The sequence below is a fragment of the Mycteria americana genome, chromosome 14 (assembly GCF_035582795.1).
Source record: "Mycteria americana isolate JAX WOST 10 ecotype Jacksonville Zoo and Gardens chromosome 14, USCA_MyAme_1.0, whole genome shotgun sequence".
Lineage (NCBI taxonomy): Eukaryota > Metazoa > Chordata > Aves > Ciconiiformes > Ciconiidae > Mycteria > Mycteria americana.
Window position 1 is genome coordinate 13,459,655 of NC_134378.1, and position 19,090 is coordinate 13,478,744.

At 33.1% G+C, this 19,090-nt stretch overlaps 1 protein-coding gene across 1 annotated transcript in view; it reads right to left on the reverse strand.

Moving 5' to 3' along the window:
• The window catches only part of SYCP2 (synaptonemal complex protein 2), a 32,786-nt gene that overhangs the window by 1,378 nt on the left and 12,318 nt on the right, over nt 1-19,090 (reverse strand). Inside the window, 29 exon segments of the mRNA XM_075517401.1 lie at nt 1,552-1,581; nt 2,266-2,369; nt 2,723-2,779; nt 3,227-3,305; nt 3,647-3,705; nt 4,462-4,561; nt 4,643-4,737; nt 5,409-5,536; nt 5,866-6,027; nt 6,601-6,691; nt 7,485-7,655; nt 7,776-8,026; nt 8,466-8,652; nt 9,451-9,630; nt 11,317-11,381; nt 11,780-11,954; nt 12,071-12,119; nt 12,648-12,703; nt 13,401-13,458; nt 13,566-13,630; nt 14,245-14,275; nt 15,077-15,195; nt 15,696-15,789; nt 15,890-16,047; nt 16,138-16,279; nt 17,020-17,077; nt 17,176-17,248; nt 17,379-17,474; nt 18,247-18,365. Of these exon segments, the coding sequence (XP_075373516.1) occupies nt 2,295-2,369; nt 2,723-2,779; nt 3,227-3,305; nt 3,647-3,705; nt 4,462-4,561; nt 4,643-4,737; nt 5,409-5,536; nt 5,866-6,027; nt 6,601-6,691; nt 7,485-7,655; nt 7,776-8,026; nt 8,466-8,652; nt 9,451-9,630; nt 11,317-11,381; nt 11,780-11,954; nt 12,071-12,119; nt 12,648-12,703; nt 13,401-13,458; nt 13,566-13,630; nt 14,245-14,275; nt 15,077-15,195; nt 15,696-15,789; nt 15,890-16,047; nt 16,138-16,279; nt 17,020-17,077; nt 17,176-17,248; nt 17,379-17,474; nt 18,247-18,365 (2,993 nt within the window). The 3' untranslated portion in view covers nt 1,552-1,581; nt 2,266-2,294.

Below are 19,090 nucleotides of genomic sequence, written 5' to 3' on the forward strand. Positions count from 1 at the left end.
AAGTTGGTTTTTAAAGACTGTATTTTCAATAAGGATAAAAGCAGTCTTTTTCATAAAGTCATAGATTAATTTATGTTGGTAAGAACCTAGGTCCTTTCCCAAGGTCATTGGGTCCTACCCCCTCCTCTGAGTGAGGCAAACTTTGAAATTACAGTAGGCTGCTCAGTGAGTGCTGAGTTCATGCTACAGTCTATGAGTATGGACTTTTCTCTTTAATTTGAAGACAATATTAATATAAAGATACAGAAATAATTTAGAAATCAACAGATTTTCCCATTTTCTTTGAGGACTTCTGTCAAAGAGTTTTCTACCTTATCTTTACCTTAAAATTCATTTTTTAATCATGCCATTTTTCTCTCTGAAAATAAACTTTAGGAAATGGTTACTCTCAGAAATAATGAAGGATAAATCAAAGATACACGAAGTACCTGTAGGACAGACAGATTGCATGGACAAGCCAACAAAGAGCTAATAAAAGGAAACTGGTTAAGTATCACCAAAGATGCATATAGTGGTGAGGTTCAGGAGGGAACTTCTACTGGATAAATATTTTGAAAAAATGATTGGTGGGTTTGAAGGAAGTCAAATCAACATGAGACCTAAGTAACAGACAACAACTGAAAATCATGAAAGCCAGTCTATTAGACTTTTTTTAAAATATTAGACAATAATAGCAGCCATATAGTGCAATAGCTGCATTCAGAACCAGCTGGAATGAAAAGAAATAAGAGTTTGAGATATATAGACTGAGTGGTTTCCATAACATGAGAAAAAAATTCGATTAAAAGAACACTACTGTAAGTAAAGGTCTCTGTGTTGATAATAAAAGCAGTTATTAGGAACATAGAAAGGAAACTGAGGAAAAACAGAAGAGTTCAGAGAGTAGAGGAGATAACAGAAGAAATGACAAAGAAGTGTGTATGATGTTAGAGACAACCAAAGGACAAAATAAGAGGTATAATGGAATGTAAAATAAGGGCTACAAAGTAATTAATTTGTGAAGAGCTGTTACCCCAAAATTGGCTAATATATTCTTTTGAGACCTCTGTGGTCACAACATCAGCTACAGACAAGCATGTACCCTCTTCAGCCTTGCTCCAGAAGCTGTGAAGTAGTGTTAGTGCGGTGCTGAGTGAGCTCAGGCTCCCGAGATGCTGGGAGTGTTAATCTGGAGTCAGTTCCATAGTAAAGAGACAGCTCTGCATGTGGTGATGCAGACAAGCTCACAGACATGCACATTCTAGGAGTTATTCTCTACATTTGTTACTTCTTGATCAGCTGTAAGTTTTTAATCCCCATTTTTTAAGAGAACTTAAATGAAAAATACTAAAGGTATTGTTCTGAGCCTGAAAAGTTTACAGTATATACATGCAGGATTGCAAGTTAAAAAGGATTAAAAGGTTGCTAAGGAACTATAAAATGCAAGGTAGTTTTTTGTTTAATTTAAAAGCAAATTATGAGAAACATTAGCTTAGAAGCTGCACATCATAGTCAGAAGAAACCTTCCAGTTGATACATGGCAACAAAGGAGAAGTGTAAATTATGACTCACTGGTAGTTTTCTTAGGAAATCTTCTGAAATCTAAGTATATAGAATAGATTGTATTAGTATGTAGGACATATTTCTGAGCTACAGATAGCAGACCCTCTTGCTCTCTGTTGTCTTATACGAAATATTTGTGCAGCAGTTTTATTTGGCTGATGTGCAAATACATATTACTGATTTAAAGCAAAATAGTAATAACATAATTTTGTAAAAAAAAGACAGCATATATTTTTCCTGAAGTATTTAATACAACTTTTTGCAACGTAGTTCAACCACAAGTGTTTAAAGTTTTGTTTTGTCTTAGAAACTCCTATTGAAGTCTAACACCACAGACAAATAGGACTGAGATCAAAAGAGGCGATTTGATCCCTAAATAATTTCTGACTGTATTCTGGATCAGACAAAAAGGGGTATTCTGTACACAGACCCAAAACATAGATTCAAAGTGAAATTCAAAGTGATTTCTCTGAAAGTCAGTTAAATAACCTATAAAAATTGTTAAAGAGTTCTTAAAAAATAGCATGTGCTAAAAATAAAAAAATTTACATATTGCATTTTAGCAGATTCAGTAAAATAATTTCAAATCTCACATATAAAAGGAGAAGTCTTATCCACAAAGATTTTACTATTATTAAGGAAAACATGCTTTCATTACAATAGTTTCCTTGAGTGTAAGAAAAAAGTTGCCAAATTTTACATTATAAGAGTGTTTATATTCACCTTGAATTTCAGGAAGGTATCTGAAAATATTACTTCAGAATTCTATCTTCTGATTGAAACAATGTCTGCAATCCTCTGCGAACATTACACAGTTCCTCTTCTTGCTGTGCAAAAAGCATTACATTTATCACATACTTTAAATAAAATCTTCCTTTTTTTTTTAAGTATTGTAATTCTGGTGCATAGTATATGCTGCTTTTAACATATCAAATATGATACTTTTCTTTTCCATGTCAACATTCAACATATTAAGACTCAGAACTAAAACAGTATATCCATGCCTACCTGCTGCTTTTATCACCCAGATAAGGTTTAAAGTATAAGATCAGTGATACTTGGATTCTGACTCATTTTTATTTTTGATAGGGGACTATAAATTACAATTTTTAGTAATTTAGTGTTCAAACAGCTATACTTAAACAATAAATAAAAATGAGGACAAGATAACTTCCTTTACCATTTCTTTAAGAAGTTTCTCTTGGAGTCCTTTTATGTCTTCTTTCATCAGATGCATCTATAAAAAGATACTGAATGCACCTTCTCTGCTCCCAACTGGTAACCCATTTTTAAGATGACAATTACATCCCTAAATGGTTTATAACAGAGAGATACAGATGCACATGCATCCACCTGCCTAAGGAAAGGGACATGTGTTTTAAATTTGTTCTTTCTTGGATGATTAACACTGGTAAACAAAGCCACAGAATACAGAATACATCTTGCAGCAGTTTTCCAGATAATTGCACACACCTTCTAATGGGTGAAATCTAGCCCTAAACCACTGAATATTGTTATATTAAAGGATATTTTATGACAATGAAAAACTACAAAAATACTTCTGTGGCATTAATACAATGCTGAGGGTAAAGACTTTCTTTGGGAAAAAAGTCAATACTGATATCTGTTGGTAAAATTAAAGGTTTAAAGATTATTAAAAACAAGAAACAAAAGTTCATCATACCTCTGAAGTAAAAATGTGTTCTTCATAGTCAACAGTATGGTAGATGTTCTTTTCAAATGAAGTTTTAAGAATCTGAATTCTAAAGAAATAAAAGGCAGTTCAAATAGCTTTGCTACATATGAACTTTCCACACACATCATGAATACATCCCATTATTTGTAGTCTATTTGTACTTAAAAACATGGATAAATATTACCATCATCATTACTATTGGAATAGTCCAGCAGGTATGTGGAAAAATTTAGATGGAGAATAATTAATTTTGCCTGTAACATAACATTTTAATCTCATTTTCTCATCTCATCTACTATCTCTATTTTATGGAAGAGAGAAATTGCATAGAGAATAGTGTCTGGCCTTACTTATACCTCAAATGAACAGAACACAAATCTCCACCCAGGATTAATGAAGCCTACTAACCTCTGTTGCTCATTTTTCATATATGTACTAAAAGTATGTGTATGTTTTTTCCAAAAGGTCTGGAAAGAAAAATATTAATAGATGATAATCAGTAGGAACTAATATTTTCTGAACTAAAATTGACTGCTATCTAATATGAATAAAATAATCTACAACCACAGGCTCAGCACAGAATGGGCAGGAGTTATACAGTCACCACAGAAGCTTGAAAAAAAATAATAAGCTTAGAGCTGGCAGGGAGGCACTTCAGGAATTCTATTTTCATGGAACCAGTTTCACCAAAAATCTGTTCTGCATAACAGTTTCAAAACGATGAAAAAGAATATGCCTAGCATTTTAATCAGACTTTCCATATAATTTAAGCCACACCTTCAGAGTAAAAGAAAAAAGCAAATGTAGTTTTGTGTTTATATGAATATTTGTATATTGACTTTTACATTACAGCAAGAAGCAGACCCATAATGTCAACTGGCTCATCATAGAACACACAGCAGATCAGTTTCAAATGCCTACATGCTGTTCCTGAAATACAGGCCAGCTGAATAAAAGGCTCACGAAGTGGTGTAAACAGCCCATTAAAAGTAGTAGTATATTCTAGGAAGAAAAACATATAGTAGTGATCTAGAAATTCTATGAGCATAGCATTAGCCAATCCTAACACCTCAAATTCATTATTTGAAATTTGGCCCAACTTTAAGCAGTGTTAAAGGCTTTTAAAATCAGAATTAATGATCTAAAGTTAAAGATTATATGAATAATCTATGGATTCCATAAGAATTTGCTTTTCTCCATGATCAAGCAATTAAAATACAAACCGAGAATTCTTTTTCCATGTTTTTCAGGGACTGAGAATCTTTTTCAAAATTCTCAAGTTCCTCAAGGAGAGCAAAATGAAATTTGTCCAGCTGCCTGATCCTACCAAAACAAAATGAGTTACTTTTAGAAGGTATTCATTGCATTTTAAGGGTGTTTTAAAATAAATCTTTCATTACAGACCTGCATTCATGAAGTTGGTAACTCATTGTTGTCAAATGCTCATGGGCAGCTCTTAATGATTGCTTAGTAAAATGATCCATTTTCCGCGAGCGGCTCTATGAGGATGTTTTAATATTAAATTCAGATTATTTTCACTTTAGGAAAAAAAATGTAGTATGTTTAGTACTGTAATTGCTTTGCATCACAGATCATACTGAGCAAAAAAAATTTTTTTTTTTTTATTATCTCCCTATCCTTTAAGGAAAAGCTTTCTGTTAATGAAATGTAAATAAACATGGGTTTATGTTTTTGATAAAATTCTACCTAACTTAATTAGAAGTACATTATTTGAAAAATATATTTCCTCAAAATAGAGAAAGTACACATGGAATGAATGATGTGTGCTTACAGCTGTCTTAGATGAACAAATGCATTATTCAGGCTCATGTTTTTTCCTTTTTGCAAATAAATTTCATTCATGGGTTTGACAATTTGAAAAAAATAAAAATGCAGTACGCCCACTACTTTAGATACTTAAGCTTGTTTTGAAACAACAGACAGGATAAAAAAATAAAATAGACCTGGGAAAGAAAATCATTGGAGAGTTAGGTACATACAGGAATTGAAAAAGGCATAAAAGGAAACTTGAATTCTGTCATTTCTTGAAGTTCTGTGCACATAGCTATTTTCATGTCCTTTTAAGCAAATGCTGTGGTGTGAGACAAGCTATCATTCATATGCACATGTACCCACACAGACAACTAATACTGTATGTGAAACGTCTTGCCTCAATTTTCTTAGTAAATTCTTTTTGGAGCTTCTGACATATACTGATAGTTGAACAGCCAGGTTCCCAGATTTCCCCATCCAAAACAGACAGATCATTTACAGATACAGTAGATATGCTTTCAGACACTGAAGAGAAGTAAAAGAAGATAATGTCACAATTCAGTATGAAAAAGTATCCTATCTGAAGTTACAACAGCGCCTAGAACAGCTTTTGTTATATATAGATTAATTTCACCAATTAGATGACTGAGACCAGTTTCTATTTTCATATCAACCTTCTGACTTTTTAAATGGATATAGTCTCTAAATATTTAGCATTTCTTTTTATTTCTTTTTTTTTTTAAACATGTAAAACGCCTTTTTATGGATATTATCTTTTCTTTGTTAAAACTTTAATTTGTTACGTTATTTTAAACTTTTGCACAACTATAGTCAACTTTCACTCCATAACTAACCTCTGTAAGTAACAGCATCATCCGTTTTAAATAATTTTCTAGGCTGTAACTTTGTTCTTCTGTTTCCTTTCTTTTCCTCCTCTCTGCTTGTTTGTACTTCATCAGAATTGCTTTCTGTATCACTGTGGTACCTTCGTTTGAGAAATGTCTGTATAGTTGGTCCTTTAATAAACATGAAAACAATGCTTAATTTAGGATTATTTAGAACAATGACATGGGAAGATAAAGAAGAGTTTATTGACCCTTTGGATCCATACTCTAGGAGTATGTGTCAGCTTTAAAGCTTGAGAACGATATAAAAATTAATAAGCATTGCATTTATGCAGGGCATGTTCAGTAGAACTCGATGTAAATGAACAACAGGGTTTCAGTGGAAGAGAGAACTCTGACCCATGTAAGACTCGCTCATTAAAGTGATTCACCTTAAGCCCTCTTTTCCTGATAATACCATTATCCCCACATTTTTCTAGTATCAGTGGGAATGCTTCTAACCCCTTCTTAAGAGCGCAACTAACTCTTTACAGTAACTGCATTTTGGAGCCAAATTTTTGGGGTTTTGGGGGGTAATTAAAACAGCAGAGAAAATGAGAAAAACAATAAAAATGGAATAATACTGAAAATATATGAAAGAAAACAAGATTAAGAGACTTGGGCCATATTTTTATGGCAAATAAACATTTTTAACCTTTACGGAGACACATAGAAAGTCTTTTACTTTAAATTAAATGTTTGTACCTGACTCATGTATGGGGCCATAAGGTTCTTCACTCCAAGACTGTACTTTACTTCCACTGGAAACAGACAATGGAGATGGTGGTACACAATCCTAAAAGAAAAGTCACTGATTTACTATCTTACAAATCAAAGCACTTTTAGAAGTCTTCATCAGAAATCCACATTTATGTTGCTTTTCGTTAAACTAGGGACATGATCGCAACTACAGTAAGAAAAAAAAAAAAATCACTGCATGAATTACTACTATGTCTCACTAGATGAAAGAATAAACAAATTCTTCACCACGTTAACAATTAATGACAGCAGTAAGTCAAATGACAAAAAAGGTCTATCTGTTTCTTGCAATAGGACACAAAAAAAAAAAATTTCTTAAAGGAGACACGAGTGCTTTTTTCACCAGAAAAAGTACTTACGAGAAGTGGTTTGAAGGTATACATCAGTTTTTATTTATTTGCCAATGCTACAGTAGTTGTTATATTGAGTAGCACACTTCAGATAGCTAAAACTACGAGAGCACTTTTTCACCTCAAGAATTTTTCCATGCAGATGTCACAATTCTTTAATTTGTGAAAAACTGTTTGTTTCTTATTGAAAGTCAAGAAGAAAATATTTGCTCCCTGTTATTTTTTAAGATATTAATTGTAACTGATCTTGTTGGGATACAATTCTTTCCTTGTATCCATATGATAAACAATTCTCTAGTTTATCTCAAGTATTTAAAAATTAACTACTAGGATTTTCCAAGCAGGCCACAAGTAAACATTATATATAGTGTTTAACATTAAGAAAGATGCATTTCCCTTAAACCTCACCATCTGTAAAGTAGATAAAACAGACAAAAAGTTGCAGCTTTCTTCTGAAGAGCAAAAGATTTAGTAACGTACCTCTTCTTTACTTTTGGTGATAGGTTTAGTAATATCTTGTAGTTTTCCTTTAATAGAAAGTGTGTCTGAAAAGCAATGTCTGAAACTTGAATCTTCATTATTATCACGTGTTTCAGATACAGATCCCTTTACATGTTTTCCACTGACAGTTTTATATGTCGTTAAGCTGAGCTACACATTATTAAAAAAAAAATCATTATTGAAAGGAGATGTACAAAAGCATGTAACAGTTGGCAGCTGAATGGAACAATTTCAGTTAAAATAACTGTAGAGTAACTTTAATATTCTTACCAAAGATGCTTCAGTTAAAACTGGTGAGAAACTTTTATTTCCAAATGTTAACTTTTTAACAGTTGTCTCAGGGGACTGATTTAGACATATACTTTGAATATTCTTTTTTTGTGGACAGAAATTATTGGGAGAAATTCCTTTCTCAAAGTTTAATGTTTCCCTTTTTTCTAGTGTTGACTCCTGAAGACCAGGTGATCTTTCACTACAAGTATGCTCTGGAGTAACATCTCCTTCCGATATTCTTTCAGCACCTAGAAAACAGTTACTTATCTGTCAGCATGAGGAATGAAAGGAAAAAAAGGTAAGTTAAAGCCCCATATTGCTAACTGTTCCAACTCTAGGTATTTGCAAGTCTCAGATGTGTGGAATTTTACTTTAAGTGTTGGCATATGACTTGCCACACTTGCATTTTTTGCACTCTCTGCACTATTTTAGCGGTTACTGCATTCATTTTAACACTTATGTATTGCGCTTCTATATTATGCTGATGTCAAATAACTGTACCAACCTATAAAAGTGTTAGTGACATATTAATACACTTCCTTAAATTATGTGGTACACACTGAATTAGGAGATATCTCTTATTTTAGAAGCATGAAATAAATGTAAAGTTGCACTACTGTGATAATCCTCATTTAACCTCCAACTATTGATACAGTATTGCTATAAATTAAAAGTAAAAATACCTACATCTCATTGTCTCAAGAGATGCAGGACTCTCAGATGAAGGCATTTCAATTTCCTTTTGTTCTGTGGAATTCTTTGATTTAATAAATGCTTTATGTACATAGTTAGCTACTCTCTTTGGCTCCATAGATACAATATCCTGGAGTTCCTTTTGCTGATTATCATCCTTGTTTTCCCCATTCATATGTTTCTATTAAAATACAAAGTTTATATTAAGTGTTATCTGTAAACATATGGAAGTGAGTGTATATATATATGCGGGTACTGTTGAACAAGCAGAAGGTCCAAAAAGGAACATCATTAGAAGTGCTTAAATTGATAAGGATATCAGGTGTTCTAATGTCAATAAGCATTGAATTTGTTTAATTCAGCACCCAAACTTCTATTCTTATGAAGTTCTTAACTATCGGAGACAATTACCGATGCTTCAGGCTTTAATCAATGAAGTTTACAGACCTAACCATATACATTGATATATTATGCTAAAAGAATGAAAATGTTTTAGTTGGTGTTTTACCCAACATCATTGCTTAATTTACTAAAAGTCCCATTTGGATATTCAGCAAATGTATTAACGCACCCTCTATCAAGTCAGCATTTTCTATTGTACACAGAATAGGCATAGCATTATCAAAATCACATTATTTAAAAGAACAAAATTTGACTCACTAAAACCTCCCATGTAATACACATTTTCAAAATACCGTTAAGTTTTTAAAATACACAGTAGTTCTTTGCAGCAGAATAAATTCCATAAATAGAAACTGAAATACTATTATGACTGAGAAGATTATTTGGGACTGATTTTCTTAGCAGCTAAATACTCATAATTAAAAAAGGGCACTACTAGAAATAATAAATAAAATTCAGTTCAATTTGCTCATGTTGGGCACTTAAAATTCAGGAGTACTAAGTACAAAGTAGACCAGAGTTTACTTTGAAAAATATGGCAGAAGTGGATTTTTAAGAATAAAGTGCAACTGTATACCTGTATTTTTGATTTCTCCTCCTTATAGGTACATGCTGAAGATTTCCTTTCACTCTCTGACTCTGAACTGGAAGGCTCTCTGTAATTTTTTGCTAATGCTGCTTTTCGAGGTCGTTTTTGTCTGGTGGTTTGTTCTATCGTTTCATCAGTTCTTGAATTCTGTTTTTTACATTTGTTTATCTTTGGAAGAATAAAAACATCTTCAGTTTATATCAGAATGATTAATAAATAAATATATAAGAATAAATGGCAGGTAACTTGGTTTAATGACTTGAAATCTGTTATTTCAAAACAACTAAAAAGGTTTAATTTTACCAAAGCTCAGAAAGTCCAACCATCAGTCGACTAAGCATTTTGGGAAGATAATTTTCACTGTAGATAGGGCACAGTGCAGTCAGGAATGTAAGAGTCAAAAAAGTGAAGAGGCAAAATAAATGCCATTTTTGAACTACAGCAAAGCTGACATGGGTTTCCAAAGCTTGCTCTCTGAAATATGTGCACATTTAAGTTAGACTGTAACTGGTTTGAAATAGAACAAACCCAAAAACCTGCGTAGTGAGCAGGAACCAGTATCCTTGATCATCACCTCTGAACTGATTACCTTAACCACTAGAATAGAATCGGTCTTCCTTTCTATCTGTCCCCCTTCTACATCATAACTACTGCCACTCTCTCCACACAGCAGTCAATGTTCAGAAATAGAGCAAAGCATGTTCTCACTGAAAGTACCACAGGGACCTGACATTAGAAGGGAGGTAAAAGGCAAGTGAAACGCTTCTCAGACTAGGAGAGATTAGAATTCTTGCCTCCTACTCTCTTGAAAAGTGCTTTATGCAAAACGTACACTTTCCTAGCCTCTTCATCTCCAGGGTCAAGACTGTTCTTCAGATGCTCTCCATCTAAGCCTATGCAGTAGTGGAACCCTAACTCCTCAGAATATGCACTTTGAACTTGCTTGGGTACATCTGTGGAATTTCACTACTAAAAAAGGACACATTTTAGTAAGTAGACCAATTCAACAACGGGCAATTGAAACTCTCGTTAGTTTTGAAGCCCTGTTCCGAACTGAAGCCCTCTTCAGTTCTGGTTTACATGGACTAGATATCACCATCAATACCTACATGTGGTGATCATATTTTCATATGCATGATTTACATTGAGTACATGTATGTAGCTTTAAGCTACTAACATTAAATAGATTATAATTATTGTACAGTCTGAGAGACCAAAGAGTAGTCTGGAGGGGACAGGGGAAGGTTTGGGGGGTTTCTGGTGTTTCTTTTGTTTGTTTTTGTTTTTTAAACTGTGGCTTACAAACATCCACAAGCACCTTCCATTAACATGTTCATAATCACTTTGATTTATTATACTCCCAACTTTAATACGCTTACAATATTTTGCAATTGTTATTCTTTCTTAAAATCTGTAACATTTTTATTTTTGCAGTTTCACTGTGTCACATATATTCATTTAAAGAAATTATAATCTCAAAGGTATTAAAATTCAGTTAAGCACATTAGACACATGAAAACCCTCACTGAAAAGCTAGTGGCATATTCAATGGAGTAGATGGCTATTAAGCAGTAGATAGACATAATCAATAATTTTAAGTAACAAAAGTTACAAAAGCATCAATGTATAATAATCATTCTAACTCATAGCTAGTATTATGCCTGAAATACTAGCTAAATAATACATAAAAAGAATACAGTACCTGAAAAAGAACAAACTGTATTTAACACGTGATCTTGAAATAAGCATGGAGAAATGGCACATATTTATGAAAAATTATTTACAGACAGATTCTATAGTGAGTTAAGACATTTTGAATATGTATTACAAGTCTGGTTGCAAATTTACATTTACCTTTTTCTTATTTGCATTTTTGCCTTTAGGTTTATCCAGATGGCAAGCAGGTTCAGAGAATTTATCTGCTGCTACAATACATGAAGTTAGAAAAATCAGCAAAATATTCAAATGTTTGACATTTAGAGTTTTAGCTGTAAAATCACAGAATCACTTTTATGCCCGCAAACTTACTTATTCAGTAAACTGCTTTCAGCACATTATTTTAAAAAGCCAACAGGTTTTTTTGTTGACAACAAACTCCACCTGTCCCATCCTCCAATAATTTTCCACATTAAAATACAGACTTTTTGGAAATTAACCTTTATAAGTTATTAGAACTAATTTGAAAATCCTGTATGCTTGGAAATAAGACAACAAAAACATATTGTATCTGCAACACAGCACATTACACGCTATGCAGTTAATATCTATGGACAAACTTATTGCAGCATTCTTAAGAAATACGAAAAAAGCTTCTTACTTTTGTCTGCACTTATTGGTTTCCCTAAGTTTTTATTTCTACTGTAATCAATTAACTGGGCTTTAGGTTTTCTATTTGATTCTTGTAGCCAACTAATGTCTGTCTTGCTGTCGTCACCTCTGTATTCTGTGTCTGTGTCACTAAAGAGATGCTTCTTGTTTTGATTGTTTCTAGTCTACAAAAAAACAAAAGACTTAAGTTGATTTACTTTTAATGTACCTTTCACTCACATAATTGGTATTTAAAGGCAGGAAGACAAGGTATACTGATCCACAAGAATCTGAGCCTTACTTTTTTTCTTCCTTTCACTTCAGTGCTAGTTTTAGTGTCATCTGTGTTCCTTAATTAGAAAAAGAAACACCTTTAAATGATACATTTAAAAATACTTGTTCTAAATCTTTCTACTATTCATGTGATACGTGGATTAAGGATTCAAACAAATGTACCTACTTTTGTTTTCACATCCATTTTGGAAATATCTGCTCACCTTAAACCCTAAAGGATGTGCTTATTTGCTAAGGATCAGTAAGAACACACAGTAACAATATGTCCCTTGGCAGGTTGATCATTAACAAAAAACTACCCCCCTCTAGTCAGAAGTTTATGTCCCTGTAGTATTCCGTGAAGAGAACTACAGCTGTTTTCTTCATGAATCACATTCATTCCTTTTTATCAGCTTCCCAAAGGAAAATCATGAAACAGTCTAGGAGACTACAGCAGCTATGTTTATTGCTTGAAAAAACACCACAGTCAAGATATTGTTGTCATGCGTACATTCCCTGGATTTTCATAATGGAATGCTGGAGAATGCAGACAGTACTATTCTTGATGATAATCAGCACACTAGGACACAATGTAACATCCCTACCCTTTTTTGTTTGGATCTGTATGAACACTCAGTTCAGTAACATGCAATTCTTGGATCTAAAAATGTAAACAAATAAGAAACAAATGAACTTTTTCATTTTTTATGCAATTTAAACAAAATTGAACAGGCCATCAGACAGTAACCGCTAAGGGCTTTTTTGCTCAGTTTTTATACTCAGCAATTAACTTACGATGATCAATATCTATGCTACAAATTATTTAAGAACAGAGCTGATAGTTAAAACCAACTGGAACTGACTGAAGCTTTCAATATCTCAAACTAATACATTAGTTTCCATCCACTTGCTTTACTACCTTCACCAATTCAGCAGGCTCCTCTGAGCCATAAGAAGCAAAACTATCTTTTGCTGTCTTTGCTTTTATCTTAGCTAGATTTTCTTTTTACTCAAACATCTGAGCAAAGATGTCTTTACAATGGGGATTGAAAGGATGGCAATAATGCATTCGGGATAATAGGATAATTTAAAAATAATGATACTCCTAACAAACTGTTTTATTCTTAACTCAGGAAAACTTTGTAATAGCTTCAAGTGGCCAGAACCTTAGGATAGCATATATAATTATGCATTTGAAAGTGATGGAGGTATTTACATGGCAAACATTTTTCCCCACTTAGTTCAGTGATATAATTTGAATTTTTAGATGTTAACTATACTTTCAGTAGACATAATTTAAGTTGACAGAGGTCCTTTATATTCTATTCGTAACATATCAGTTTCAGTTATATTCTTACTCCAAGCTTTATTGTAGGCTCATCAAACCCACTGATGTTGAAGTTGTAGACATCATCCCTGTCAGACAGACACACAGATCAATTTTGTGACTGAATTATTGAACATTTCACAAAGTTAGGTATGGGTAATGAGAAATTTTGTTTGAAAATGTTTTAACTACTTACATAATATGACCAGCAGTTACATTAAGAAAAGTAGTGGTTTTCAGGTTTCTATCCTGAACTTCTTCCTATAGATAAATAAAAAGTTAACTCATGCCAAATTTGGACTATGCATTCATACACACTGTCATCTCAAAAAGCAAGTTCTTTGTCACGAACATTAAAAAATCTAGCAGCTGCCCAGACTTCCACTTGATTAGCAACAGTACAATATGGCAAAAGGGGACAAGAGCTAGTAGAAACTAAATCTTTTAGAATTTATCCTTTAAGGATATCAACAAAACCTCAGAATTTTTTTCCCCCCAAACATTAAGACTAAATTTCTGTGTCCTGGCTATATCCCATTTAAGGATTCTATAATCTCATTTACTATAATATTTTTATTCTAAATATTTACCATTGCCATGTTCAAAAGGAACAGATTCAATTATACAATATGTAAACAGAAATTAGTTTGGGTTTCACTGGCTGATAGTTGCCTGTAAAAATATTATTCCACATAAGTAAATATATAAAAAGTATTTTAAGTATATACGGTCAATACATAATTGACATTAGTGTCTACAGATATTTAGTATTCAGCGATATTTGTGAACTTTCGCTTTAACATCTACTAGCCATCACCATATATATACATATATCTGATATGAAAAAAATTCCAACAAAAGCAATAATGTGTTACCTTGGAGACACAGGATTTATTTAAATGTGGCCTAGAAAATAAGGATACATTTTCTTAAATGCTAATGAGAATATATGCATTAGAATACTGCTTATATAAATAACAGCCTTATCAAACACAACAATTTTATTTAGGTATTTAAATACAAAACCAAGTGGATTAAAAGAGATCAGCCCCTTCCATTTTTGTGCTCTAGAAAAATTCATTCCACATCACACAGCTATACTGCAGGTTCTGCATGTCTTCCAAGTCCCTATCCAAAAGGTTTAAAAGGGGACATTGCCTAACTATTCCAGTCCTTTGTCATCCAGTTACAATCAATCATGGAGAACATGTAATTATATGTAAAGTATATCTCTAAGCATCGGTTCCGGCAAGGTAAGACTAATTTTCTTATTTAAGAATTTGTTATGTTTAAACTCTCTAACAGTCCACTCTTTCAGGAAGAGAGAATTAGGAACTTTAGATAATCAGAAAATTGATGACTGAATCCAAGTTTGACCCCCAAACTATGATGATAGGATGGAGACACCCAGCATGTGCAGTGCCCATGAACTATCCCAGTTAAATTCTCTCCACAAAACGTGTTGCGAGTGAGTGAATGAGCAAAAGACCTCTGAATAGGGTTTCTAACAGCCTTTGTAATTATTTCAACTACTGGAACTTTTTGACTACTAGTCTCCTACTCTTTGGTACAATAGGGTTTATCAGAAGTGAACAAACCATTCAGATGAAAGCAAGATGTGAAATAACTGTAGACAGAAGAGCAGATCACAGCCAAAGCCACATGCACAAAAACAATGAGCACAAAAGTAAATAGTTCACATCATACCTGTTAAAACCCAAGGAGACTCTTGCTTTGCTTTTCTCATCAGTCTTTACTTTGTATCTGTCACCGATTTTACTAATTAGTGATTTTGTTGCATCTGTCACTTCTTTAGACTTTGTTTTCTATAAAAATAGAGTTTAAGAATCAACTTTGAACCCATTCAACAGAAAGGAAAAGCTGCAAACAGAACTACAGGTTCCCAACAATCACCTAAACTTCATTAAATGTCTTCTAGATGTACTAAATCACATTCCTTTGAAAACCATTTTCCCTTGCATTGCCCAAACAGTGACCAATAAAACATCAGTTTAGCAGATATTTTCTTCTAAATGTTGTGGTTTTGTGTAGTGTAACATTCAAAAGTGAATGAAGAAGTGCATGAGGAGCACAAATTGGTGCTTATTTAAGAATTATTTTTTTAAAAGATTATTTTTAAAAAGAAATTTAGAGTACACTGAAAAAGAAAACAGTGAAGCTGACATTTAATTCACTTGGTATTACTGGAAAGTCAATTAAAAGTAAGTTTGTGACTAAAGGAAAATAAAATACGAATTTTGAAACATTGAAAATCTGACAATTCTCTTAATTGCAAGTCAAAGAAATGAAGGTAAGAAACTCTCACCATCTTTGATTGTTTGGGATTTGCAGTCTCTTTTCTAAAGAGAACATCAGGTTCCTCTTTTGTAAAACCAGAATGCAAAGATGTTTCGGACACTCTAGCTGAAAGAAATGTTTTAAATGATGTTTCAGTAGTAGTTTAAATATTTTCCCCTTCTGTACTTAAGAGTTTCTGTTCCAAATGGTTAACATTCTGACGGTCCACTAAGTATTTTGCAGTTTTCTTCCCTCGTGGTATCAATTTAATTTTCTTGGTTTTCTTCTCTTTTTTAATTCCTTTGTTTATCTGGAGAGATACTTCAAAAAACTGAATAAAAAGCTTTTTTGTCTCACAGTTCCTTCACTAACAATAGAAACTAATATGGGGGGGGGGGGGGGGGAGCAAAGCTGTAGGTTAAAAATTAACCTGAAGCATTTTTAACACTAACAGTTAACAAAGGGTGAACATGACCTGGATGGGACGTACGTGCCAATGATGGATTTAGCTTTTGCTTGTCACCAGTTGTTATATTCTTCTCAGGAACAGAGCATGCTCTTTTTTTCCATGTTTTGGTTTCATCAAAAGAACTCTCCAAAAGACCAGACAAACTAACAAAGATAATACCATCTTATTATCAGTGAATTGCAGCACGTGAGTCTTAATTATAATAAACATGCATCACAAAATAGGAAAATAGTGGTATCTTGTAGATATCAATGCATTTTACATTGGTACCTAAGCCTGCTACCATTGTTCAATTAACCAACTCATTGTAAAATGGCAAACCTTCAGAAACAACATATATTTTTAAGTCAACTTCAAAAAGGCAGCAATATCCTATGGCCATCATTAAACTTTGAACCTAGGTAACTCTGTGGTGTGTCAAATCTACTACTCTTTATGGCACAGTTCACTTATGTAAATCCATATGCTCTTTGTATTTTATCTTCTGATGTAATCTGAAAGAATTACTCTCCTTGTTACTACTAAAGCTTACTTAAGCTCCTACTCTGATCTTGTTAATGAGTATTATTTTCATAAACAGCTTCACCAATTTAAATTCTTTGATTAAGACAACAGAATAGTATTGTTCATGAAGTAGTCTTAGCAAATACATATAAGAGTGCTGGTTTGGTGCCATGAATTTCAGAATAAAAAAATAAAATTACATAATAAAAGTGACCTGACTTACACAGCCAACAGTTCTTAACGCAACTCTCAGGGAAGAGAAGACAATTAAATTCTGGCATTTTCTGAAACTATGCAACAAAATGTCAGTTCTGGCAATACTTGAAAATACTCCCTTCAAAGTGACAACAGTGACTTGGTCTTCTTTTCCAATACTTACAAAGATTTGTTGCTTCTCCCCACTGGCTGAGAATCAGGAACAACATCTAATGCTTCATCTAAACGAGACATTAATTTGGTATCAATTACAGAAGAAAAGGACAAACTTGAAATAATTTTAAAAGTAAGGACTATCAACACCTGTAAAATTACTTGCCTAAAGTTTGCTTTTGTGTGGCCTCAATTTCTGCCTCTTGTAGCATTTCTAAAACTTCTTCAGCACACATTTGCTACAGTTGTATAACACCCAAAAGAAAATATTAGCATAGGACAATAAAAAGTACAACCTTGTAAACTTGTATTTTCCCTAACAGAATAAGAAATTATTTTTTCATTTCATAGAAGTGCTGATACCAGTACCTTTTCAGGTAGTTTTGCCTCATTTCTGATATTCGACTTCCTGATCTTCTGTTCTGTTCCACAAAATTCATTGTCTAGTGTACATCTTTGCCCACTCTAAAAAGCACAGTAAGTAACACTGACAATTACAATGCAAAAAAAGCAAAAGAAGTAAAATCCTCCTAGAAAGTAACACTTGAAATATTCTAAACTGCACATACTATATGTTAAAGGCTTTTTCTAAAGCATGGCTATATCAAAAAATACTTCAGAATCCCATAGTCCGGGATTTGACGTGAATCTGACCCAGAAAGACATTTAGAACCAGAAATAAAATAAAAATGTTACTTTGAAGTCTTTGTTCAACTGGAACAGAAGCAAAAATACATCTACTCAAACTGCAGTTCAGTGACACCTATGTAGTTTTGTTTGATTTTAGTGAATGCCTAATCAAAAATGCACTAAAACCAACGCTATAAGTGCTATAATCTGAAGACATTAACATTTCTATTAACAACTATAGATGAATGTATTATATGTTTTTAAGAGTATTTCAACACTGCATAATTAATTTGAGATTCTGTGCATACACTGTTCTCATATACAAAAGAAGAATCATGGTTCTAGTAAAAGTGAACTCTGGGGTCAGAACTGATGAGTGAATCCAAGTTTTGGCTAATTTTTTAAGAGTTCAGTCTGCCTCTAGACATATTAAACCTGAAATCCAGAGGACAAGAAAATATTATGCAATAAAGTAAAACACACTCTTTTCTACAAGTGAGTTGCTGACTGCATAACTCTAGCTATTTAAAATATGAATTAGGAAGAAATTGGAATACAAATTAATGTTATTCTAAGTAAAAGACTTAGCTACAGATGACATGCATACTCCAGTAGGTTCTTGATAGAAATTCTTTGTTCTGGTCTCATTTATTGCATTATTGTTAGACCTTTCAGCAGAGCTCATCATTTCCAAAGGTAATTTAAATCGTCCTTTATAAGGAGTGGCTGAAAACAAACCAGAGACATACTAGAATTCTACCATTTCTTCTATTATGATTATGGTGCTGTCTGTGACATCAATATGAAGAGTTTTGCCCATGATCACATCTATTCCATAGCTTTAAAAAAGTTGCCTAGTATTTGTATTAACTCATTATGTACCTTTTTTAATTCTACTGATTTCAATTAAGTTACATGGAGGTTAATGAGCCCATAGACTTTGGCTCTCTGGAGGCAAGCAATGCTTTTTACAGCCTGGCTCTGGTAGAAAATAGTTGGTCACCTATTTGAAGATTTTACTGTAATATATCTTTGCTGGAATAGACTGTGTGGTGAAGTTCCAAATAAAAAAGTTACAGAAGCTCTCTGTGTTGTTCCATCCTAATCTGAAAATACTTTCTTTTCTAGCCTCTGTTACTCTTAATTTGTATGTGATACACGGATATACAAAACTAAGGATACTGAAGCACTTGAGACAGTTAAAGCAAGAAAATTAAGTTTGTTAGTCATGCTGTTCTGCCACTAGTTGCATCTCCAGCCTCTACTGGTCTGTCTTACAAATATCTCCCTTGTAGAAAGTATTAAATATTTGTTACAGTAAGACTACTAGTAGAGAAGTCATGACTCCTATTTGCGATAAAGTCTCTTCCTTATCCTTTTCTCTGTAATAAGCACTTTTGGCATAAGCATCAGTAGCACTGGACCTGACTCAACCTTGCAGCAGACCCACC